Here is a 27,413-nt window from a genome sequence, read left to right as displayed (position 1 = left end):
TAAGGTAGTGGAAAATTCCGAGGAACCGTGTACTATAATTCTTTATTCAATGAGCGCTTTGGTAATATATCGTCACAATTATTGATATATTTGTGACACCTCGCGATATGCTTCGTGTATCATTTGACAAATAATTTACGAGCCGTACAGTTTTAATCATCTGTGGCGAGGGTAAACAAACCCAAACACACAAAATTTAATCATCACTTTTCTTGCACGTATTTGACTAGAAGGACCTCATAAAAGATAATATAATTTCTTTGAGGTTTAAGGCGAAAAAAATATGAAGAAATCATTTTTCGTTATACACATTTGTTTTTATTTTTATGCGGTAATAATCGGATTGAATTGCTCACTCTTCTTCGAATTGTTCTCTGAAGATGAAAAATTCGAAACTACCATTGCGAGTTTTGATACAACTTCGGCACATACATGCCTCATCCTCTGTAACGCAACAACTGAGTGTTATTCGGTAAATTTCCATAAAGAAAACGAAAAGTGTCAACTGACTGATTATTATCCTCTGAGCGGGAGAAGAACCGGTGTACCCGAGGCCGGCTGGAAAGTGTACTTTCGACGCTTCCCAAGTAAGTCGGTGTTTGTTTGTTTGTTTTCGGAAGCTTTTTTACTACATAAATAATATTCTGGTAATAGCTGATGTAAATTTTTATTATTTTTATTCTATCTTTTATTATTTATATTGATTTTTATTAATTGATCAAGTTGATGTACTGGCGCTTAAAAAAAAACTCAACTGAAGGGGTCAAAAAGCCTAAAATCGGAAAATTTGAAATCTTACGGCCGCCAAACGGAAAAAAATATGAAAATCATACTAAAAAAGTATGCTCAGAATTAAATTGAAAATCGATATTTGGTGCGATTCTTAGTTCGATTTGAGTATACTTTTCAATTATTGGTCTTATTTCACGGTTAAATGATTTTTTTAACAAAAAACGGAGTGAGCAAATGATCTGAATTTATACATACAAGTTATTGGTATAGATCTACAACAAATGGTAAAAAGTCTGGAAAAGTATTTCCAGTCCAGTCACAATCTGACTAAAGTTACATCTATTTTTTTTCTAAAGATGAACGTTTTAGGGACTGGTTTTAACCAGATTGGTCTAGTCAGATTAAAAAAATTAAACTTGAATATTGAACACTATTACTGTTATTGGTATTTTTTTTCGGGAAAAGGTAATTGTTTATTGTGAATTTTGATTTATGCCTAGCAACCTAAAAAGAAAAAAAATAGGTCAATATTAAAGCGTTTATCATGTAAGAAATATTAGGATATTGCCACGTGTTCATAAAGAAATATTACTTAGGACAATGTCCGTTTTTGTTATAGGAAAAAAACAGGACCAATGTCAAAATAATTGATGATTTCTTTTCATAACTGAGACTAAAGTTTTATCTATGCCTCCATGAAAATTTTATTTAATGTTAAAACAGCTAGTCTGCTTATGAGAGATTAATTGCCCTGAGAAATTTGTTATACAGATATGGTTTTGAATTTGTTTGGTTAAACCAAACTATAGGTGATATTGATATCAATGCAGTTTTGTATTATTTTAAACAAACGCGTGCAAACTATGTTAATCGCCGAGAGATATTTGTCTATCAAAACTATAATGTTCAGTTAGAAAAGCATTTTATTTGCAAAATTTCGTTATTCAAGTCATGTTTTAATTGAAATTGGTTGTCATCTTGGTTTTCCAAGTGAATAGCGTTATTGTCAGTATTGTTATATTAACTTTACTGAAGATGAATTTCATGTTTTTTTAACAATATTTACTAAGCTGATAAAACGGTAGATGTGAATATAAATCTTTTTGTGATTTAATGAATAGTTCTAGTGATGATAAATAACATCCATTGCTTTTTCTGTACATGCCATTAGAAACATGTATAATACACAAATAAGTTGTTTTCTATCTTTGGTCAAGCTATTTGAATTAATCAATCGATCAACTACCGGGTATATTGAAAGACATTAATAAAAAATAAGATGTAATAATTAGACTGTGAAGTGGCTGTTCAAACAAATTTTGATGAAAATTATTGGACTAAACTGTATTTGAATCAGATAATTTCAAAAATTGAGATAAATGTTATTTGATTAAAATGTATCTGCATGGAGACAATTTCAATAATTAAGGTGAATTTTATTGGAGAAAACTGTATCCGAATCAGATAATTTCAAAAAATTAGATCAAATTGTATCTTAAAGAGAATCCACTAAGGTTTTGTGACAAGACGGGACTTGCAATATTTTTCGAAATTAATGTTCCATTTGATGTAGGCATGTACCAATAATTTGTGTGCAAAGTTTCAGATCATTTGTCGACTCCTTTTTTTTAAAAAATTAATTATTTTACTTGTGAAAAATGACCCTACACAACGCTTTTCATCGAAACTGAGTTTAGAGAGGCACAACAATACAATTTCCAATTAATTTTAAAGTATATTTCTTATTTATCTTTTGAATATCTTTCTGTTTTATGTGCCCAATCTGTTCTAAGTACGAAATTTAAATTTTATGTTTTAGGCTTTTTATACCTCAGTGGAGTTCCTTTTATCAGTCATTTTCAATAAATAAGATAAAAATATTAGATTAAACTGTATCTGAATCAGTTAATTTCAATAATGTGATAAATGAGATGAAACTCATTGAATTAAATTGTATTTGAATCAGACAAATTCAATAATTTTGAATAGAATGAATTTGATGAGTATTTATGAATTTACTGATCCAAAATGAGAATTATGCACTTCGCCCGTTTATAAATTCATATTTTGCGGTTATGTTTATCTTGATATCAATTATTTGATATAGTATACATAAATTTAGATGTATTGTTTCTGTTTTGTGTACGTTTTATGAATGTGCCATGGTATCTCATTGTAAATCTAATTCAACTAATTCAATTAATCAATTAATTAATCATTTAATTAATCAATCAATTAATCAATCAATCAATAAGCCGATCAATCATTCAATTGTAGATGTCAACCTTCTGGACAGTGCAGTGGCGTGGCAATCCTTGTCCGGTGGTACGAGTGCAGAAAAGGCAATAGATGGCGTGACGACAAGCTATGCCACTATCACCACTTCCTGTTTCTACCAGGAAGTGGGTAATTCATACTGGGCAGTGGAATTTGGTACAGCAGGTCTCGTTAAAGAAGTAGACTTATTTCTCTACAGTCTAAATTCGTGTGAATATATTTATTATTATTTTTAACGTTACAATTTATTATCTATTGATTCGTTAGCAAAACGGCCAAATACATATATAGATATATACATTTGTCGGAATCTGTAATTGTATAGGAACGGTCGAAAACGATTAACAATTTCACAGGCTATGAACCATAGCCATTACTGATTATAAAATTTGAATACATGTAGGGGTATGGAACTTTACATTTTAAATTACGACATTCATGCGAATCGTGGTTTAAAAAGAATTTCATAATATATTTGCTCATGGAAAATGGTAACACCATGTGAGGGTTCTAAAGGTCCTATCCAGAGATAGAGTTAGTAGCCTAGCTTTGTTGCATTATTTTTTCACAGGCGGTGTTACTTTGATATTATGTCAATTTGTGCGTAATTTTATGAATGTATGCTATATTGTCGCTGTATTTTGTCAGGGAATTATCGTCCCTTGCATGCATTTAAGAAAAATATATAATTGAGAAAAAAAAGGTTAAACAAACCACTTTTTTACAAAGGATTTGTATTGGTAACATTATTCGACGCAAAAATGAAAATTTAGAAAATTAACAGCAAACTCATTTAACATACTAGATAAAACAATTATCTAAAAGTCAAACACTCATGTTTGCCATTTCTAAAGAAGTAAATACATATCAGCTGCGGAGATGCTTTTCAATTCTGTCCATGAAATATCTTAAACTCTCTGTATTATGTCTAGCTGGTATTAAATTTAGAAGCTGTTTATAGTGGAGATCAATTATTTCTTGTTTGTCTCCAAATCGCTCTCTAAGTATTTTAATGGCAACCTGATAATTTTCGTTTGAAAGAGTCAATCCCGCAATCGCACTTCTCGCTTCGCCAGTAATCTTTCCCTTCAGGTAATTGAACTTATCTATTGGAGATAACCTTTCATTCTTATGAACGGCACTTTCAAAGGAGTCCCAGAACTCAATCCAAAGTAAGCGATTTCCATTGAACGATGCTATGTCTAACTTTGGAAGTTTGACTGATGTTTCTTTTCTTTGTGATATTTGCTTATCCATTAGTTTTGTTTGAATTTCAAACTGTCGATCACTTTTTTCCTGTTGTTGAACGAAAAAGTCTCGTTGCATTTCTATCTGCAAATCACACATCCTTTGAACTGCACTATCACTGACAGAATCTCCAGTTTCTCTACGCTTTATTAATGCCTTTAGATCATCTTCACACAACTGTAGCTTATGCGATAATGACAAAGCACTTTCAGTCAAAACAGAATCATCTTCGATAATTGTTTGAGAGGTATCGTCATCTGAGTCCCCCAAAGCATAAGCTAATTTTTCTGACTGAGCACTCAACTTTTCGACATAAATATTTATTTTATATCTACATTCACTAACCTTTTTTTGTAAGTTTTTATACTCTTCTGGCAATTCATCCTCAACTGAATCCAATAAGTCCAAACCAATTTTAATCTCTTTATCAAGTACATTAATATACCGTGTACGCACACCCTTTATAAACTTTATGTTTACGTTTGCTTTTTCCATTTTTGTAAATGCACTGTAAGTCCAACACTTTTCAAAATATTTTAAATCAACTCGTATTGCTTAAAACACATTCACTAATACATAATATCAAACTCTGTCCCACTTTTAACTTTAATCACTTTAAACACAATACAAATTCATTCATCTCCATAAATTTGCAAATTGTAACACATACTATTTACTTTCACAAGCTCCTATTTGTAACGTGAATATTATTTATCTATTCACAATAATTAATTCCTGTTCACAGAAACACAACACATACTTTTCCTTCTTCACTTTTAATCACGCCAAGAAAATCCTAGTTTTTGCTTTCCCGGGTTCCGGCGCCAAATTTCTATGTGGTGGAGTATACTTTAATTACACTTTTTTTACTCCAGTCACAAGAAAGACTTTAATAGAGAGCACAAACACTGAAGTATAATTTCCATACTTTTATTTCGCTAACACTGTATAATTTTAAAGCCGAAAGAACACAATATACATGAATTTTGAACCTAAATACTATCCATAATAACTTGAAATCCTTAGAAGCTCTGACTCGTGACACTGAAATTTTACTTATATACCAATGAAATAATTCCCGCCAAAACACAAATATCACGAGAAAGTCAAGAAACATGATTTATAACAAAATACTCCGCCGGATTATAACAAAGTACTCCGCCGGAGAACATATCTACAATAATGTGTTAAGGTTATGCCGGAGCATAACATTTAGTAAAACAAAATTATGAGGTCACCGGAGAAAATTACACATTTTTGGAAAGCATGTCATATAATTTCGCGATCCTCGCGACATCTTGTTTCATTTTACGTTTTAACGCCTTTTCCCGACAGTAATTCAGTCATATAGGCGGGTAGTTTCTGGAGAGTTACACCAGTACTGGACTAACTTCCTCCGCGCTAAACTACCAAAGCATATCCCGGGGATCGAACCCACGCCAGAGAGGAAACTGGAGTAAAAGTCATCGACTCTAACACCTCGACCACGGAGGCGGTTGTTCCTTTCTGAGGCATAATGTTCCTTTATAATATTTGTAGTGAAAAATGTAATTGACCTAACATGTTATCTACAAATCATCGCATTTGCTCAAAATATTTGACTTGACTGGTTTGTCTTTTGTTCAATAAATTCCTGAATAATTAATATACTGTAGATCTTTTGAGGAAAAGAATAATGGCAACTTGTTGCATACCTTATATCTTGTAGAAAGTAGAATGATTACGCTGTATACAAGTTACAGAATATAACTGTAAAATGTACGATAATGTATCTTTATTATAGATTACCGAAACACTGGTTTTACAGTCAGTGTGGCTACAACCCGTAATGACGTCATTAATGACGTAGGAACAGTCTGCGGAACATACTTTGGTCCTGAAGTCAGCAAAGCGCCATTTAAGTTAACGATGGTTTGTGAAAATGCGATTTACGGAAAGTTTCTAAAAGTCCAACACACAAACGATAATTTCATGCAACTTTGCGAAGTTGTTGTTCGCACGCCGTTCAACTAAGAAGAATAAAAAAACACAGTTCTGCTCGTATTCATGCACAATATCATGTTTTTAGATATGGAGGGGAATATCCGCTAAAAGTATATTATCTTGATCACATGTTTATATCTAAATACTACTACTAATCCCATGTATGGTGATTGCATACTGATTTACCGATTTGCATACTGAAATGTGAATATAAATTAAGTATATTGTAATTAACAAAGCAAATGTGTAGATCTAGTGTAGATCTAGTATAAATACTAACTGCTTCTTTGCTCAAGACTTAAACACGTGCCTCTGACTGCACATCAGTTGCTTATTTTTTAATTTAATTTTTATTAGAAAGTATGTATAATATACGCTATTATCAGAATTCATTACGCTCCTGTGCGTTCCATATAACAAAAGCTTTGATCATACTTATCATATAGAGCATGTATACCCATAAAGAGAAACCCGTAAATTCCGAATGGAATGGAAAAGATATAGACTGGACATTACTACCATTGCTCTATTATATTATTCATATGCTGCACAATTGGGTCTTGTTTACAATATGTCATCTTATTATACAGCAAATTCATAAATCCGCCTGTATCCACAACACTTGACCATCTATTTTAATAATACTTATATATAAGTAAAGACCAGGAATGTTTGCTGTTTTAAAGCATGCAATACTGTACAGTAAATGATATTAAATGCAATTTTATTATTATTTTTATTATTATTATTATAATAATAATTATTATTATTATTGTTGCTGCTGTTTTCATATAGGACAAAAGTATCATTTCATAATCAGAAAACAAACATTATTTCATAGTGAATGCATATTTTATTATAAAGGGACAATATCATTCGCAATTTTTTGGCCATTTCCCAATTAAGGACAACGAAGAGTACATTATAATTATATACAATATTATATTATAAATATATGGTATAACGGTAAAAAAACACTTTAACATAAGAAAAAGGAAATAATGATTGAAATAACTTAACTATTTTATTTTATCATTAACTATTTGATTTTATCATTTAGAACAAATAATTATGTGATATAAGTCCACAGATATTAATGTAAAATGCATTTCATTTATTTTTCGATTTCCTTAAATGCTTAACCTTTGCAAACCGAAATAATTATTGATATTGTTTAATAAAATAGATATTTTAATCTCAGACGCATATTTAAAGGAACGGTTATGGATATAAAAAAATCCATTGTGCCGAGTTCAAAGATCCTAAATGTCACCAATTGGCAATGAGAATAAAGTTCACGTCATATTTGACGTCATATAATAACATGGTTGCATAACGAGATTGAAAAGTTTGTTTTTAAAGTGCTGGAAAAGGATGATCCACCAAAAGCAGTGAAAACAAAGGCAAATAGTTGAAAATCGCACATTTGGTTCTATTGAGTCACTGATATAAATTATGAAGCATTGGACAACTTTAACAGTTTCTTTACAAGACCTTATATTTGCTGAATTCTTGAAATGGAAGGTCCCTCGAGAGCAGCAATGAAATTAAGCACAAATAGTTGAAGATTACAGACTGGAACAACTTGTTAATGGAGATCAGGGATCATGCGAATTGTACAGAATAGTAAGTGTCTATAGTTAATACTCCAGATTGTTTCACCAGAAGAAACGTATTTGTATGTTATATTAAATATTCTACACACCATTTCACAATCAAGTAGATAGAGCAATTACGATATATGCACGACATAAAAAGGGAGTACTTACATGTCATATGATGTCAGATTTAAGGTCAATAAACTGTCAAATGAGGTCAGGAAAATTACTTCTCAACAAAATATAATTCAACATATGTTTTTTAATTTCCCTTTTTATTAGCATGTTAGAAACAGATATTAATGTTTCTTACATTGTAGTAAAACTACAATAATGCACGGTCTGTCGTGCAAATGCTTTGTAATAATATTAAACGGCTTTCGTGATTATATTCATACTCATTTGAATTCGAACCATAAATTATTCTACAAAAAATGCCCTCAAAAATGATATATTTTTCCTAGCCAACCGCAGCAAATTGTTTGGAATGTTTTGATGTATAACGAGAGACATATGTAAATGTATTCGTTAAATAAAAATTTTTTCGTCTTCAGCCTGATTTTGTTTTAGTTTTTAATTTTCCAATAGGAATAAAAATTTCCAAATTCCAAAGTAAAATAAGCATGTACTTGAGCATGTTTTTAAACCGAATAAATAGTTATTATCGTGAAATAAAATAGGCAATTGAAATTGGTTAATGGTAGGGTTATTTCAAGAAAATGTTAAAGGGTTCTGGCATACTGACAATAAGGCAGTCGGGAATGTTTACCATTAGATTAAATTATATTACATTTTATAACATGATCCACGATGCAGGGGTGTTGTAAACCCATTCATTATTTTTCGTATTAAATGGGTCAGTAATACACTAGTTTAATAAATATGCTTATTAGGCGAATCACTTACACGACGCGCTGTCAAAAAAAAAAACAACAACAACAAAAAAAAACAAATATCACCATATTTGTCAAATGTGATCAGATTCGAAAAAAAAATTCTTTAGGCCCTGGATTTGCTATGTTCGAGAGTCACTGGCTATGAAAACAACTACAGCTTAAAAAACATGGGAGTGTCTTTTAAAGTTGAATTTTATGTACATCAGTTTTTAAAAATCAATTGCATCACATCCCATGCATAAAAAATAAAGTGTTCTGTCAGCCTCATTAGTTTTAACGGGAAATGATTAAATTGCATGATCATTGTATGAATACATAAAATGCTATGTATAGAAATAGTCTATTAAAACGAATTTATCAAAATGGATCATTAAAATTTGTAATTTATTATTAATTTCAATAGCTATATTAGAATTAGATATATTAATAAAACATTTCAAAATGTAATAGCGTGAAGAGCCGGTATTTCTATGTCTCCATTAGAATTCATATGCATCAGTGTTTTTTTTTTATATTTTTACATGGGTTGGCAAATGTTTGATTTAATTGGGAAAAAAACGTTTCCATTTGCAGAATGTTTATTTTTATTTATGTAAATGTTTAGTTAGCAGGTGAATAATTAATGCTTTACGTCGAATAATTATGTATTTCCTTTTAACAGAAAATTTCTTTTATACAATATAATTAACTAATTACTGCATGAGCATTTTGTGAAAAACCTCCTGTTACAAGTTCGAATTGCTATGAATCTATAAAAGATGCTTCAATACTTATCAAACTTGGCACAAACGTTGACTGGACCATAGCCGTTGTAACAGAAAGCTCTATCTTAAATTTCATGTTATCATGGCAACGAGGAGACGTTACAAAATTGCCAAAAATCACTAGTTTGCTTTGATTTTTTCCATTTAAACCGATTTCAAAGTGCTGCAACTTCTCAATGGATTGAGATAGAGTCAAAGGCTTTTCAGCCTTGGTTACACGTTACCTTCGACCTGAGGCCATCTTTGAAAATAATATGTTTTTCCAAGCATATATATATATCCAGTAAAAGGGAACGCAGCTTCCTATACATAATTTATTCATTCTTTTATTCAAATTAGACATATTCGGTAGAAATGTCATAGATTTCAATGCATTTCTGTGATTTAAAATATTTTCCTCAAGGATGATCATAGTTTATCTTCTTCTACCTGAATCTCATAAATTTTCCTTTCATTTGAAAAAGGGAAGGTCCACTAGCTTTTTCAGAAGCATTGGAAAAAAATAAATTTCACGGTTGTTTTAATAAATGACATTTGATAACACAACCGTGAAAAACATTGGTAATACATGTAATAAGTAATAGAGCATAAATATGTAATAATAAGTTAAAAACGTTGTAGTTTTAAATAATTTATTCGTCGATATATCGATGAAGCATTTTAATTGATTGCCAATTAATCGACAATGCAATTCATATGAAAAACCTTGGCACGTTTTGTTTAAGTTACAGAACGTTACAAATACTTAGTAGATTAAATTTAAACTATCAGAGCACACTGTTTAGTACATATATGTTATAAGACGAAACCATTGCCCCTCAAAAATAAATGGTTTATGTGAAATGAATGATTTCATAAATTTTTAATACAGTAAATGTTTAAAAATAATGTCGTTGCTTAAACATGCACGTGTCCCCTGTCCCGGTTGGTATAAGTTATGACTGCCTTCTTAAATAAATACCATCAATAAATGACATGTAAATTAGGAGCATATTTATTTATCTCATAATTATGGCAACTTTCCAGCTGTACTGGTGAAGGAAAAGTTCAGATGCTCCTCCGTGCGTTATTTCAAGTACGGACGGACACCTGAGTATAACGTAAACTAGCTTGACAGCTTTTTCTCATGTAAGAAATTACATTTATTCCTAAAAAATACTTTCTCTTTTGAGGGAAAACATGCTAAGTTCGAATTACTGGTAGGTAAATGGGGATTCCCGCGAAATCAACTAGGTCCCCTCCTTTATTCTGTATGATATGTTCGAACATAGTGTGCATGGTCTGTGATTCATGTTTACTGTGAGAGTAGTGCCCTGTGTGTGAGGTCAGTGTCTTGCTAGTAATCTGTGTGTTAGTATTGTATTGTGTGTGTAATTAAATGGTCACATCAGTGTTATTTGTGTCGTGTGGCGGCCGTAAAAAGTCTCCCCGTACATTTAATCAAACATGTTATATTTTCGATCCTTGAAGATCGTTCAGGACCACATAATTGTTGTGTATACATGTTATGTGGTATTTTCAGTTTCTTCTATTTGGCCTTTTTCAACCTGGGTGGTTCCAGTATTCCTACTTGACTACTGTCTAATCACCCTTAGAATATGTCGCCTGTTTTTTAAATTGTCTTTTGACTTCTCTTATCTGTGATATGCAGGCTTCATAACCTAATATCCCCTTTCGGAATTCCATTTTATTTAGTTCCGCCCATTATTTTCTCGTTTAGGGCACACGTATTTTTTAATTGGGGACCATACGCCACTTTTTATGGAATGGCACTACTGTGTATCATTGAAGGTTTCATGATAACCGCCGTATGAACACATCTATGATGTGGATGTTTCAAAATTTCACTATTTTCGTGTTTAAATGTTGAATTCTGCTTAAGCCGGTGTTAGGGGGCGTGGACGGTAACTTGCACTTTCAAGTACCGTCCATGAACAGGCTCAATCAAACCGGGCCTGCAACATTTTCAATTTTTCCGTGTTGGGCTTTCTTTAGGGATTTTATTTTTCTAAGGTCAGTGTTCTGTGTGTAAAGTCTGTGTTTAAGTATTGTGTCCTGTGACTCATGTTTGCTGTGTGAAAGGTCAGTGTTCTGTATGTAAGGTCTGTATGTTTGTAGTGTTTTGACGATCTGTGTTTGAGTAGTTTCCTGTAAATCATGTTCGTTGTGTGCGTAGTGTGCTGTGATTATTGTTTAATGTGTCGGATCAGTGTTTGTAGAGTGTGTGTGTGAGATCATTGTTTAACTATCGTCTATATGTCTGTGTTTGAGTTTTGTTTCAGTGCCCTGTGTGTTAGGTCAGTGTTTGAGTAGTGATCTGTGTGCGTATGTTTTATGTGCCAGTGTGTGACTTATATTCTGTGTTTCTAGTTTAAGTGTCCTGTGTGGTAAGACCGTGTGTGATTAGTGTCCTGTATGTCAGTGTTTTCGTAGTGTCGTCTGTGTCAGTAATGACCTTTGTCTTACAGTGTGTGGTTAGTGTGATGTGTGTCAGTGTTTTCGTAGTGTTCTGTATGTCAGTGTGTGAGTAGTGTCCTGTTTGTCAGTGTGTGAGTAGTGTCCTGTTTGTCAGTGTGTGAGTAGTGTCCTGTTTGTCAGTGTGTGACAGTGTCCTGTTTGTCAGTGTGTGGGTAGTGTCCTGTTTGGCGGTGTGTGAGTAGTGTCCTGTTTGTCAGTGTGTGAGACGTGTTCTGTTTGTCGGTGTGTGAGTAATGTCCTGTATGTAGGTGTGTGAGTAGTGTGCTGTTTGTCAGTGTGTGAGTAGTGTCCTGTTTGTCGGTGTGTGAGTAGTGTCCTGATTGTCAGTGTGTGATTAGTGTCCTGTTTGTTGGTGTGTGAGTAGTGTCCTGCTTGTCGGTGTGTGAGTAGTGTCCTGTTTGTCGGTGTGTGAGTAGTGTCCTGTTTGTCGGTATGTGAGTAGTGTCCTGTTTGTCAGTGTGTGAGTAATGTCATGTTGTCGGTGTGTGAGTAGTGTCCTGTTTGTCAGTGTGTGAGTAATGTGTGAGTAATGTCCTGTTTGTCAGTGTATGAGAAGTATCATGTTTGTCTGTGTGTGTGAGTAGTGCTCGTGTATCAGTGTTTTCGTAGTGTCCTGTATGTCAGTGTGTGAGTAGTGTCAGTGTGTGAGTAGTGGTCCTGTTTGTCAGTGTGTGAGTAGTACCATGTGTGTCAGTGTTTTCGTAGTGTCCTGTATGTCAGTGTTTTTGTATTGTCCTGTTTGTCAGTGTGTGAGTAGTGCCATGTGTGTCAGTGTTTTCGTAGTGTGCTTTATGTCAGTGTTTTCGTATTGTCCTGTTTGCCTGTTTGTCAGTGTGTGAGTAGTGTCCTGTTTGTCGGTGTGTGAGTAATGTCATGTTTGTCGGTGTATGAGTAGTGTCAGTGTGTGAGTAGTGTCCTGTTTGTCAGTGTGTGAGTATTGTTCTGTTTGTCAGTGAGTCCACCAGTGCCCTGTGTGTCAGTGTTTTCGTATTGTCCTGTATGTCAGTGTGTGAGTAGTGGCATGTGTGTTATAAGTGTTGCAGTGGATCTGTAATGTCAGTGTGTGAGTAGTGCCCAGTATGTCAGTGTGTGAGTAGCGTCCTGTTGTCAGTGTGGTTTAGTAGTGTCCTGTGTGTCAGTGTTTCGTATTGTCCTGTATGTCAGTGTTTTCGTATTGTCCTGTATGTCAGTGTGTGAGTAGTGGCATGTGTGTCAGTGTTTTCGTAGTGTCCTGTATGTCAGTGTGTGGAGTAAGTGCCCTGTGTGCTTATAGTGTGTGACAGTTATTATGTGCTGTAGTCTTAATTTTTTTTTTTTGTTCATACGAAAGAGTGTGTTAGTTATTTTAGTGGAGTAGCGGGGGATCGAACTCGCAACCCCTTGATTCGTAGTCAAACAGTGTTACCACTGGACCACAGCGCCCGCTCTGATTTATAATTTTGTTGTTTTTGGTTTTATTTATACTGGGCGCCGGTTTCCCATATGTCCCAGACTAGTCGGCCTCTATTACGATTGCTGGTAACGTAGAGCCTGCAACGGAGGACTTATTCGCCTGCAACGTCGTCGATGTCGTAGAGCCGCGACGGAGGTCTTTTCAAGCTGTCAATCGTCGTGGACCTTCTCTAGGACCCAATTCCTCGCTTCATGAACAAATGACAATAGAGGAAAGGCACCTCTTCCGGGAGCAGCAGCTCTCTTTAGGGCCACACCCTTCGTCGTTGGTTAGGTCACACCAGCTAAGTGACCTAACTAGGTCACCCATCTGGTGTGACCTATGCCTTCCGAGCGACGTGCACGCCACGAAGGGAAGTCGGAAGCTGATTTATAACTATTTTGGAAGTTCCTTTATACATTATCGCATTAATAAACTTGAAATTGAGTAATACAATTGAATTTTCACACCTATATAGTTAACATAGCTGTCAGGTCTTAAGTGTTTTACAATGGCTGACATTCGTGTCCTTGCTCGAGGGGTTATGATAAATGACTTTACACAAACGAGTAGTAAAGAGAAAATAAGTAAGACTGTTGGCAGGCATTGGCAATTAAAAACCATAACAGAAAAAGCCATGTTGCGTTAAATAGAATCGCAGTTCTAATATTGACAATAAGAAAGCTGGAATTTAATGATAAATGATGGTTTGAGACAAGTCTATATAATCTAATTTTAACATGTTAAAATATTACTGTCGGCGGAAATTAGGTGAAAAAAGGTATGTTAAAGCAGCAAACCTCTAGACTCATGCTAATTTTCATAAAGTTATAAGAATTTCATGTAAATTAAAGGTAAAATATTTTCGAGTGAGCAAAGGAAGTTATTTAGATATTGCAAACAACACTTTCAATCCACGTACATTACCAAATAAAAGTCAAAATATGCACACCAAAAACCACACACACAACAACAACATGACAAGATAGATTAATTCTATTTAATGGTATCACCTCGCATTCTACGTCCACCATGGAACTCAGTTGGTTATTCGCGTGTTTCCCAAACTACCAAGCAGAAGGTAGTTGGTTATTCGAACTTTGCATATTTTCCCTTGAAACAGAAAGCATTTTTCCAGAATAAATATAAAGGATATTTAACAACATAGATGTGTTCTACCAAATGTTGTCATTCCGCACTCTACGTCGACCAGTGGACTCAGTTGGTTATTCGCGTGAATCCTCAACTTCCTATCAGAATGAAGTTGGTAATTCGGATATTGCATGCATGTTAACGGTTAACAAATGTTACGGTTATATAACAAGATATGTGTTTTCTATAATATGGTAACACCCCTTCACTATAAATCGGCCAAGGGACACAGTTGGTTATTCGCGTGAATCCACAATTACCTACCAGAAGGCAGTTGGTAATTCGAACTTTGCATGCTCACCTCTAAAATAGGAGTAAATATGATGGTTATATAGCAAGAAAGATGTATTCTTCAACATTGGAACACCCTGTTTCCCTATATCTTCCAAGGGACTCAGTTGGTTTTTCGCCTGAATACAAAACTACATACTTGAAGGTAGTTGGTAATTCGGGTAATAAATACATGTATATACCTCTGAAAACAAAGTATTTTTTTCTGAAACAAATGATACGGTTAAATATGTGTTTTTTATAATATGGTAGCACCCCTTCACTATAAATCGACCAGGGGACTCAGTTTGTTATTAGCTTAAATCCCAAACTACCAACCAGAAGGTAGTTGGTTATTCGAACTTCTGGTAGGTAGTCTCTTAAATATAATAGTCTCTAGAAAATATTTTTCACAAAAAAAGTAACAGATACATGACAAGATAGATTAATTCTACCAAATGGTATCACCACGCCTCCCTTCGACGACCAGGGGACTCAGGAAGTTATGTGTGTGAATCCCCAACTATCTACCACAAGGAAGTTGGCATGCAGTTAGTTTCGGATTTGTGATATAAACAACAAGGTCCCTATTTTATTCTGTGTAGCGTTCTGGTTATAGTGGATTGAATTACCAACTACCATGCACCTGTTAAATAGTTGGCAATTACGAATAACCAACTATCAGCTAGTATGTAGTTGTTTTATTCGAATATCCAACTACCTACCAAATTGACGCTCATCGTGGACGCCTCCTACAATGCCCATCAAGCATGAAATATATTATACTAATGTAAAATAATTACTATTGTGTAAAACATATAATATTACATTGATCATGTAATACTTCATATATTTAATAATGCAAATTGCACGTCAAAAGTTTTTAAAATAAATCACAAATTCTGTGACAAAAAAAAAGTTTTAATTTTTAAAATATTTGATCCATTGAAATATTTTAGCATATTTAGCATGAATATTAAATGCAACTGAAATGATTCCATCCTTTAACATTGTAATGTTATATATAACATCGATACAGGTTTCAGTTGAAATCAATATGCCCACTCGAAAATCAGTCATCTGTGTTGATTTTTTCCGGAACCTACAATGTCACTGTTTATTAACCCTGTAACGTCTATTTTAATAAGCAAACCCACGACGGTCATATCAGCAATTAATGCCTTTATATGATAAATAACCATTTATATGTAGGTCTGGTAAGCAATACGACTATTATTAAGTTGCATTGCTGTTATTTGAGCTTTAGCATCTTATATAATTTCTAATTATTCCAATATTTTTTACGTTGAAGAACGCAGATATCATAAAGCGGTGCTGGGGAGGGGCAGGGGGATGGTATCGTTAAAATACTTAATACGTTGAAGAAACAAAGATATTTGTATATAATCCGGAAATGGTATCCTTTTTGCATTTATTTTTGTTTGAATATGAACAGGCTCAATTAATCTTTACACCCGATATTCGCTCATTAATTATGTATTATTTCTCTCAAGAATGGATATTTTTTATAGTTATAATGGTCTTACAACACTCGGCAGCAATAGTAGTCATATTGTTACTATCAACCCAATACTTAAAATGTCGGAGATCAAACTTTTTGAAAACCTGTTTATCGTCTGATGTATTTTGCATAATTTTTACACTAGAATATTCAGAGAGAAGTCATACCGGATGCCGAGTATAAGGTTGCACCACTACGTTTTCTTGCTAATTTAAAAAGGCTTATTTAATGCGATAGCGAATTGTTATAATCAATATATGTATTTTTAACAAAAATAACACATCATTTCAACAAAACAACGCAAAATAACACATTATTTCAACAAAACAACGCATAATTTAAAAAAACGAATTGTTTCAACAAAATAATACATAATTTCAACAAAACAACGCATTGTTTCATCAAAACAATACATAATTCCAACAAAACAACGCATTGTTTTATCAAAACAGCTCATTATTTCAACAAAACAACGCAGTGTTTCATTAAAACAACGCATTCTTTCATCAAAACAACGTATTATTTCATAAAACCATGCATTATTTCAACAAGACAATGCATTGTTTCATAAAAACAACAAATCATTTAAACAATACAAAGCATTATTTCAACAAAACAAACCTTTATTTCAACAAACAACACCTTATTTCAAGCAATATGAAAAATAGAAATAAAAATTGCGTTAGACATTAAAAAACTTATCAAAACAAATCTATATATTAGATCTGGAAATAAATAATGAAAATTAATACATTTTTTTTGTATAGATTTTCATACACTATGCCTCTTTCAGTATAATTACAATCCACGGTATTCTTTGCAACCAGTCTGCTGATTCCAAAATAAATTACTACATGCTAAAAAAAATTAATTTTGTGGTAATAAAATTAGATCGTGAAAATTTGATTATGCTGTTCTCGGATACAAAATTGATCATTAAAGTGGATTGGTCTTCAATGGGCACATTTTCCAAAAAAATTTCAAATATTGATAGAAACAAAAGAAACAGATATTCTAATAAAAGATTGCTTGAAAAAAAAATCTTAAAGTTCCAAGTGCTTAAGTATTAATTTTTCATCATATCAGGAATAATAACATTTCGTTCTATAGAACCATACAGTATAGAGCTATTATCTTGTATGTAAGTATATCTGTAATATCAGATTATGTAGGGGCCTATCTCATATTTGCCAACAATCCATATATAATTGTTTTGTATTTTGTTGTTATGTCTGATGCTAACTACTTTCAATTTAACAAGGCTATTCATTGTATTAAAGACATTCCATTAGAGACAATTTCACTTTAAATAATCGAGTTTCTATTTTTAAAATTCACCTCATAGGAACAGTTAATTACATCAAGCGAAGCATCAATGATACACCTGACCTGTCATGTAAATATTATCTCATGAGAACATTTATATATTTCAACTGTTGATGTAAGCACACTGAAACAAACATTGATATACAAACAGTAATATTAACAAAACAGTGTAATTTGGATAAATGACAAAAGCGGTGCTAGTGATGTCACAGTCAATGACGTCATTAAACGAAGTCTTTATTATTCCATACACTGTGTTAGTGTAGTCACCATTGCATTTTCCATTTAAGGCATCACCGACACACTTGAAAAGTTTCTGCAAGTCTCTGTAAAGAAAGTTATAATCTAGAATTTAACAAATTCATAATTAGTCCAGTCAATATAACTTTTAGGTTACAGTACTGTAGAAATATTTGCAGAAGTTTTGAAAGTTACACAACACGTTAAGAGTACAGTATAGTGACATTTACATTAGTACAAAGGTTGCAAAATTTTGCGGCTGGCATTTTATGACAATATAAGTTTGAATTTTGTAATTTAACAATAAAATCGCTTGCCCCAGAGAAGCCACAGTACATTACAAATTTCAAAATGGCGTCTAAGCAACTTTTAATTTTAATAAATGTTTATGAGACAGTGTTATTCATTCAGAACAATATGAAAATTAAGTTATTGAAATTGTGATTCTGAAATCTGTAAAAAAAAACGCTAGATCAATTTCTAATGATCTCTTTATCAGATCTTAAGCTTCATTGTAAACAATATATACAAGTATTTTGGAACCTTTTTTGGGGGGTGGGGGAGGGGGGTGCACTTACCGACAATTATAAATATTGGCAGGTATTTTTTCTCTCTCAACGCATGGATAGTATGTTTCTGTTAACTGATTAATAACACACGGCTTGTTTCTCTTAAATTCTGAAAATTGAAAAAAAAAATGTTTTCATTATTTTCATTATTTGCAGAAAATCAAATATTTAAACATTTTATAAGTAGGATAACAAACAAATTGAATAACAGTTATAATTTACGTTTCAATGTGAAAAAATGTTCTTGCTGTTAATCAAATTGATCTTCAAACCAATATAATTCAAGCCTTATATAAAACAATATTTCACTCATAAATAATTGCGTATTATTTATTAATGTTGAAACAGAAAACAATATCAAGTGCTTATCTTATTTTATACATTCGCTTGAATTAGATATTGGCGAATTTGATAGTCCGCTTATTTGTCTGGTATCAATTCACTTCAAAAAGAAATATATGCATTCACAAATGTATTCAATAATAATTAATCTAGTTTATCAAGTTATTGTTCATTGAAGACAATGATTATGACCAGGGAGATAAATTTCATGGGGAGGAAGAGGTGATGTATTTTGAAATCGGTAATCGCAATAGCGTCATTCCCTTTGTTATTTTGAAGCTTATGAAAGCGAAACATGTTTTGATAAATTGTGTTTGAGTTTTTATTTTTTTATCCCATTTTCACGATATTCGAGATTTCCTCCGACTTGCTTACTGGTTAATACCGCCATTTTTGGATTTGCAATGAAAAATCGAAAAATGAAAACATTAGAAAAGCTAAAACCTATTTGGAAAAAAATATGAATCAGATGAAAATCGATGAAAATTAGACAAGAACCAAAAGAAAATGTTTCGGTGACGTAAATAATCTGATATCTCGGGAAAAAAAGGTTTTTTTAAAGTTTAATATGATGATCTGATTGAACTTTTATTGCAAATAATAATTCAAATGTATCACCTTTAAAAGCGCAACACAAAACACTATTCATTCTTCACGATTAAACTGCCTTTCAGTCAAAAAAATAAAACAGCTTTCACATCACTGTTATTTGGAATCATTGAAATGAATCAATTTGGTACCGATATTTTGAAATTGGGTGAAAAAAATGTGTTAGTTATGGAGTTCACATTTAGATGAGTGTTGAAATATAAGCGACGAGTTGCATATCTTTAACTAAATATATCTATGCATTTTTATCATCATAAGCAAGGGGTAACTAGTGACAACTCAACGATCTGAACACCCCGGGGTACGATAAAATAAAAAGTTACGACGCTCCTTGGGATTCGCTTTATATTTCCAAATAACCGTTTATATAGGGTCAAATAACCAGTCAAAAATCTTTATAACTAATTATATAACCATTGCGTACTTCTTTATACTACACACATACCATATCATTAGGTTGAGTACAATGCGGAATTCCATTGGATGAACAGTTGTAAACCTATATACCTGGGGCCTTTTATAGGTTTACAACTGTTTACTCATCCAATGGAATTTCGTAATTATTTTTTTTTAATAAGTGATCATCACAATCGCAACTTATTGTGATCATCATCAACATACCTTTGGTATTGATTATTTTACATATTTGGTCAACCTCGGCTGAGTATACTTCAATCTTTGCACGAGTATCATTGAAGTTTTGTATAATATTCGAACACGCACGTGGTGTACCCTTCTTTAAACACTGAACAAGTGTGACATTACTGAAAGCAAAAAGAAAATGATATGTCTTTTATCATTTCTGATGAGGGAAAAACCGAAATTAAATTATGTGTTTGTTTTTCTATATATCGAACTCCAAAAGAGCTTCGTTAGCTGGTGAAAACAGATTGACTCCATGCCGGTCATTTTTATAACCAACAATAGCAAGTGCTGTCTTGTGGCAGCATGTCCTTCATTTTAGAGTTGTATTTTTCTCATCCTTTAGGATTATTGATGATTTTGCGAACGTGTTAATTTTTATGTTTGACTATGATACAAAAGAGAAAGAACACCGAAACGCTCGGCAATCTGATTTATACTCTGGACCCCCTCGTACAAATCAGAAAGCCTCGTGTTTTGGTACTCTTTCTATTACTAAACATTTACACAATGTTAATTGTAATTTAATACCACTCGCTAACTTAATTTTATCTTGAGACATTTAATGGCAGACGTTTTGGCGACAATTAGTGGCGGTTGCGTTAGTTAGCGGCAAGTACGACATTTAATAGCGTTGCGACATATAGCGGCGCCACAGATGACATTTAGTTTATGCTGAAGATTTGATACTGCTAAAGCCGGTGCAGGGGTGTATCATGAAAGGTCCTAAATCAAACGATTCTTCAACTTTCAACTACATGTATTTTATTTTGTTGCCCAATATTCTGAATAGTGATACTAAAAGTCCAGAAAAAGGGAGATTCCTTGAACAAGGATTGGTACAAAACAAGTCAACACTACATATGTCATTATTATAGCAGATGAGTGTGATTCATATTTGAATTTTGAATTGTACATTATTTTTGTTAAAACAGAATAAATGAGGGATATTTCCGCCCGCTTAGCTCAAAAGGGAGAGGATATGATTTGGTGTTATATTTGAAAAAGAATGTAAGCACCTGCAAAGAAGTTCACCCTGTACAACGATATGAATCATTCTCTCTCTAACTGTGCTGTTGATCGTTGTACCAATACTGGTTATTTCTTGGTCTAATTTGGAAAAGCACGTGTCTGCCTCGTAACAACCTGTGAACAGAAGAATGGTTAAACTATTATAAGTCAAAAAGTTTTTTTCTAGTGCTGCAAATTGTACCACATGATATTGAATACTAGTACATGTATGTATATTGTAACTCGGTGGCCATCTTGGACGCCATCTTTGATGTGTAAGTTTCGCTTTGGAGTTTAGACAAATCAGGCCCAAATAAATAATTTTAAAAGCAGCAAAAAAAACATAATTAATTTATAAATTGAAATACTAATTCCGATCATGGCAGAAGAGGAAAAGGTAAACAATACAAAGTGTTTTTCTTGTAACTATCTCTTCAACAATTGAAAAAAATACTTCGTCACGTGCTTTGGTTGTTTCTATGAGCATGCGTTCTCACGGGAATGTAGCAAGGCTGGGTTCTCTGGCCATGCATAAAATTGTTTTGCCTATTAGCCAATACTTCAATTAAATTAGCCAATGAATTATTCAAATATCTTGTCATGGTATCAGGTAATGATAAATTAATCTATGTTATACTTAGACGCTTGATGATGATAAATTAATCTATGTTATACTTAGACGCTTGATGATGATAAATCAATCTATGTTATACTTAGACGCTTGATTACTCGTAAAACTCTTATCCCGCTGAATATCTTAAATGACAGTAAACATAAGACATCATATGATACAAAGAGAATGCACAATCAATTTATTACTCTCCGGTGCATTGGTTGCTTATGGAGCATATCAATTTGTTTGCAATGCTAGATCAGTTGCTCAAAAACCATGTGTATGTGTCTTTTTTGTGTACACTAGGTCAATTTTCTTGGAACTGTAAAACATGGCGGCTCAGTCTAAGTTTTGCACAGAATTGGAAGGTGTTCCTGAAAACGTGTATTCAGGCTACTATTCTTAAAGAATGCAGTAATTTAAGATTTGTATCATAGTTTGGAGACCTTTCTGTTGAAAATGTGTCAGGGTTAAATCGTTTACATATACATGCACAGTGCGTTAACTGGAGTGCGGGTATTAGTTACCCGCACTCCAGAGCATGCCCATTGATTGGCTCATTTTTGCTGGGGTTTACATATTGTGACGGCAGTGAAAGTGAAATCGACAGAAATGTCATATTTAGATGCTCGTTCATTGGTTCATTTTTGCCGGGGTTTCATATTGTAACAACAGGGAACGTGTTTTTATGTTTGACTATGATACAAAAGAGAAAGAACACCAAAACACTCGGTAATCTGATTAATACTCGGGGGGCTACGCCCCCTCGTACAAATCAGATAACCTCGTGTTTCGGTGCTCTTTCTATTACCAGTAGTATGAAGGTAGTTATATTTCATGCGCCAAGGGTACTCATTAAACGTGGGTAATGGTTTGAGTTGCGTGAAAAGTATGTTGTGGGTCATGTCCCTAGAGGCGTTTGTAGTATGACGTGCGACTGTCACACTGCACAATAAACGAGATAATATCACCGATTCAAAGAGAAAAATGTGTACCAAAAGCACCATTGAAGCGTACATTGTCCAATATGGCAGTATCCATCATGATTTATGAAACAACTGAGTGCGTGTATATTGGGTGGATAAAGTATGTTTGAAAGTACTTTCGATATTTATATGTATTAATATTTTAATATGAATGACAACAATGGCCCTTCCATCAAACACATGTTCAGTATTGTCTATACATATAATCTAAATATTTTAGCATTCTTACCACAAAGTTCTGTTCCTGTGCTGAACATATCCCAGTTGTCATTAACCATGTGGTCTCTGATATTCGCCGCTATTATACCGTTTGATGTTAGGTTAAGATAAGGTTTACATTCTTTATAAATATCTATCATACACGTTAATTTGTCCATTTTACCAGATCTAAAAAATAGCAAAAATAAATTGCAATGAAACACGTTTATCGTTATTGTTAGGTCATATTTTGTTGTTGTTGTTGCTGTTTTCTTTCTTTCTATCTTTCTTTTGTTTTTCTTTTTTCTTGTTTTTCTATTTTTGGTGGGGTGGTGGTTAGCGGTGATTGATATTTGTGTTTTTATTATTATTATTATTTTTATTATTATTATTTTTTTGTTGTTGTTCACTGCCTTTGGACAGAGATTTGATGTTCTTAATACCACGCTGAAAATTACTTTAATAAAAGTTTAAATAACTATTCGTTTATTCGATAGTTTTCACGTGCAATATGTGTACTTACGAGCACATGTCGACTTTCTGATTCAAGGTCACTGTGTCACCAACTATGGACAAATAACACATGCTGAGTCTAATTTCTCGGTAGCTGCATACAGATTCTTCGAAAAATTCTGAAAAAGATCATTTCACTTAACAGGTGTCATAAGGCAAGCCGCATTTATAAAAAGAAAAATACAACAAAGTTATGAATAAAACGCCCATAAACGTGAAATGTTTGAATGTCCGTTCGTTCGTCAATCCATCCATCCATCCACCCGTCCGTCTGTCTGTTAGTCATCAGTCATTCATCCATTTAATTGGAAGGAGTGGGGGCACGTGTGTCTATATAAGACGGTTATAATTCATGAACGAGCACTGGTTCATTTTAAGTTGATGATAATATATTCAGTGGTTTAATTTTGTTAGTTATATCCGGGTTATCGTGTCTCCAGATGAGCCAAAATATTTCAAGAATATCGAAGTTGGTGAAAGTGTACAAAGACTTCCAAGAAAAGTAAAAATAATCAAGATTCAAGAATTAATTTACATGTTACATGCGATTAATGTTTTTGAAGTATTTATCACCATATTTCTACTGCGTGACTAATGTAGTAAGGGCTATTTTTGCATTTTTAAAGTCTTTTCGGTTATTCAGGTTGATAATCAGTGCCGTTTGCTTTGCGTAAATTACTTTCTTTATTCATTTAACAATATTTTACTTTTAAATACACTTTTTTTTCAAAATTTTCATGAAAATTAGCATGACTGGAGGCGTGATATTTTAACGGTAACATAGAAACAAAGCTTAATACACATACCACAAACACGATCAACAGAGTTTAAAACATCAAGATGTGGAGCTATCAATGAAGCAATCCACGTTGACACAATATCGTCGTCTGCTGCAAGTTCCGGGCACGCGCTTATATTGCCAACCATACATGACACGTATTCGGCGTTTGCCGTACTGAAAATAAAACACCAGACGACTTTTATCACCAATTTCTTTCCCTTACCCCGCTAAATATCTTAAAATCAACTTGTCCATCTTGAATTCAGTCTGGACAATACTATAATTCATCATTTAGGGAAATTTTATAATATATATGCACGGGCTATAAAAAACGAACAGTGCAGACCATGAATCAGATTACGCCAGCCCACATAGATCAATCAGTTAGAGCGCGAGACTTATAACCTCGACACTACGATTAGTCTGGGCAACTAAAATTACTTATCAGTCTTTCGGATGAGACTTTAAATCGAGGTCCCGTGTATGAGTGCTTAAACACTTCGCACACTAAAGAACCAGGAGAAGCTTCTGGGATTTGTCATCTTTCTGTATCTGTATCTTGCATGACTAATACTCTTCTGGAGGACTCGCCTATACCGGCAACCGGCGAGTATAAATAAACTTAAAAACACATAATCACGAATGTGACGGCACTGGTCGCCTTTGATAATCTAATTACCCTCCCCCCCACCCCCCCCCCCCCCCCCAGCAGACTAAACTTGTTTGCTTCTGGTTTTATCATTGTCATAGAAGTCAATGATACGAACAAAAAGAAAAAAAAGAAACATAGAACATTACATTAATGAGCACCTACTTATTTACGAAAGAAAAAAGAAAAAGAAACTGATTTGCACTTAATGTCTGTTAACAATATGAATATGTAATTAACTACACGTTTCATTTTATTGCATTACTTAGTATTTATTTTCTGTTGAAATTGAGACTAAAGTTGTTTTATTAATTAATGTTCTTCTCTTTATTTGAAATTCTAGATATGCAGAAATATCATTTTACGTTTATTTAAATAAGCAAATTGATTGCATGGTGAAAAAAGTATTGACCATAGAAAACAATCGATAGTTTCCTCGGTAGAAGGTTCAAGTTCCAGCTTTACTAGTGTAGGAAGACCTCTCGTGAACTTCCCGAGTAGAACAACCGAAGTTCCTTGAGCTAGCTCAATGGCCTCCTAACATGAAAGAGTCGAAAGTCCCTGGTGGGATTCGAACCCGCAGCGGTGAGGGACAAGTCAACGAACTTAACAATTCAGACACGGCCGCGACGCCAGTTCAAGTTGTGATTATGATCAGATACTATGCATTTTCTTGTAAACTAGTATGATTGTTTGATTGTTTTTTTTTTGTTGTTTTTTTGTTTTGTTTTTTTTTTAGACTCAGGTAGCAATGATTAGGAAAGAAATCAAAGTCTAGGCTACCTGAATTGATAAAATATATTAAGATCGAAAGACAACAAAGTAATTATCGTTATAAAGGCGTAAAGTAAGGTAAAAAACATAACTACATGCAGACGACAAGAAAATATAATGTTCATAAAAAAAGTTTCCGGTAATATAGTATACTTATTTAAAAACGAGTTACATGTCATGTCCCTCGTGGGTAGGCAATCCGGGTAGAATCAGAAATGTGGGTAGGCAGTTTCGGGTAAAATCAGTACTAACCTGCAGACGACATCCCTGGTCTTCTCGTCCAGCAGCTCACTTTCTGTATTGTTGTCAAGATTGGTAGTACTAAATGTTTGACCATACGGTTCCAGTTGCGCGTCCACCACACCAATTATCGTCTGCTCACAATCCAGCACGTGCTTCTTTTCATCCGGACACATCACAGACGAACTTGTCCCGGCATATACAAACGATACAAAACCTGTATGCAGACAACATTTGAAACTAAATCATCATTGATCATAGGTAGCAATTATATTAAGTTAAAACATCGAGATTAAGAGGGGACGGGGCAAAAATTTAAATAGGTCGATTTGCAAAACGCTTTAAAGTAATTGACAAATTTAAACAATCTATCCTATAAATAAAATCACGAATAGTCAATGGTGGTATATGGAGGTGTGGTGGGGAGGAGTCGAGTGACCGAAAACGCGACAACACTAGTTACACGGTGCTTTTGGCCTTTTACCCCGAACAAACGAAATGCGCGCGTGTATAAACCCCTATTTAATAGGGCATCTAAATGGGCTTTGGTATGTCTATTTCCGATATTACAATTGAAAATTTAGACAAAATGTGGGTAGTTATTTCCTAAAATTGAACGGTTAGTTTTACACATTTGAAAGATTTGTGATAAAATGCTATTCGACCCTTCTATATTTCCTCGATAACCCACATATGCCTTCATTTATCATGGGTTCAGATGTTTAAACACCGATGCGGTGGCCTGGTGGTTAAGGTGTCTGCCTCTCAACCTAGGGTTCGAGCTCCAATCGGGTCACGACCATGTTTTTTCATAAACACCAGTCCTTGTTGGTTTCCGGAGGCAGACTCGAAAGTGATTGAAATAAGTTGCAAGGACTTGTTTCTCAATGCAACTCAAATAAATATGTTTAAACCAAATACATAAGTTGGTCCCCCGAGATTATATAAACCTGCATAGGTTCTAAAATATTTCTTCTTTTTTTTCTTGAATGGTATTAATCCATTATAAATGAAGTAATATTGTTTTCATTATAGAATCATATGAAACTTAATTAACTTTACTATCGATCCTTAAATCTTTACTTTTAATATCTGAAGAATTATGACTTACCTAATAAATAAATTATATTCCTCGGGTGAAACATTACTGGTATTCGCCCAATAATCAATGAAATAAGTATGTACTTATTTTTGTCAAGACACTATGAAACAACTGTAGGGTATAACTTTATTACATTTACAGTTCAACAACAATTGATGTTTAAGTTTATATTGAAAAGATGTTTTCGTTAAAACACTATTCTACGCTTCAATGAAGCATTTTTTTTTTGATATGCATATTTGTACTTATATTCACATACTTGTTTTGGGGTAGGTGCGCAAAACCGCAAATTTTAGTAGATTTGATAAGAAAAGTCGGAAGTACTTTATGTGCTAATATTTATTTACCACAAAATTATAATTATGACTGTATCATTAAAAGATTAGAACATTGTTTGCACTCAGTTACCTATTGTAAAACAAAATATTCAAAATGATGCTGAACGAAAACATATTTGATTAACTAT

General features: G+C 33.4%; 2 protein-coding genes across 2 annotated transcripts; one reads left to right on the top strand and one right to left on the bottom strand.

Annotated features, from left to right (window-relative positions):
• The first annotated feature begins 259 nt into the window (after nt 1-259).
• LOC132748713 (uncharacterized) lies at nt 260-8,341 on the top strand. The gene is made up of 3 exons (XM_060738325.1): nt 260-587; nt 3,010-3,219; nt 6,041-8,341. Exons 1-3 carry the CDS (start codon nt 284-286, stop codon nt 6,268-6,270), a joined length of 744 nt encoding a protein of 247 aa, XP_060594308.1. The 5' UTR covers nt 260-283; the 3' UTR covers nt 6,271-8,341.
• An 8,467-nt stretch (nt 8,342-16,808) lies between these two features.
• LOC132748712 (uncharacterized) lies at nt 16,809-27,120 on the bottom strand. The gene is made up of 9 exons (XM_060738324.1): nt 26,957-27,120; nt 25,858-26,062; nt 24,208-24,356; nt 23,412-23,520; nt 22,920-23,077; nt 21,100-21,226; nt 20,060-20,202; nt 18,497-18,596; nt 16,809-18,004 (listed from the first exon to the last, which is right to left on the bottom strand). Exons 1-9 carry the CDS (start codon nt 26,988-26,990, stop codon nt 17,782-17,784), a joined length of 1,248 nt encoding a protein of 415 aa, XP_060594307.1. The 5' UTR covers nt 26,991-27,120; the 3' UTR covers nt 16,809-17,781.
• Nucleotides 27,121-27,413: the final 293 nt, after the last annotated feature.

The sequence above is a fragment of the Ruditapes philippinarum genome, unplaced genomic scaffold (genome assembly GCF_026571515.1).
Source record: "Ruditapes philippinarum isolate M1 unplaced genomic scaffold, ASM2657151v2 ctg58_1_1_1_1, whole genome shotgun sequence".
NCBI lineage: Eukaryota > Metazoa > Mollusca > Bivalvia > Venerida > Veneridae > Ruditapes > Ruditapes philippinarum.
The sequence above is the reverse complement of the archived record's forward strand: the minus strand, read 5'-3'. Positions and strand labels throughout refer to the sequence as shown.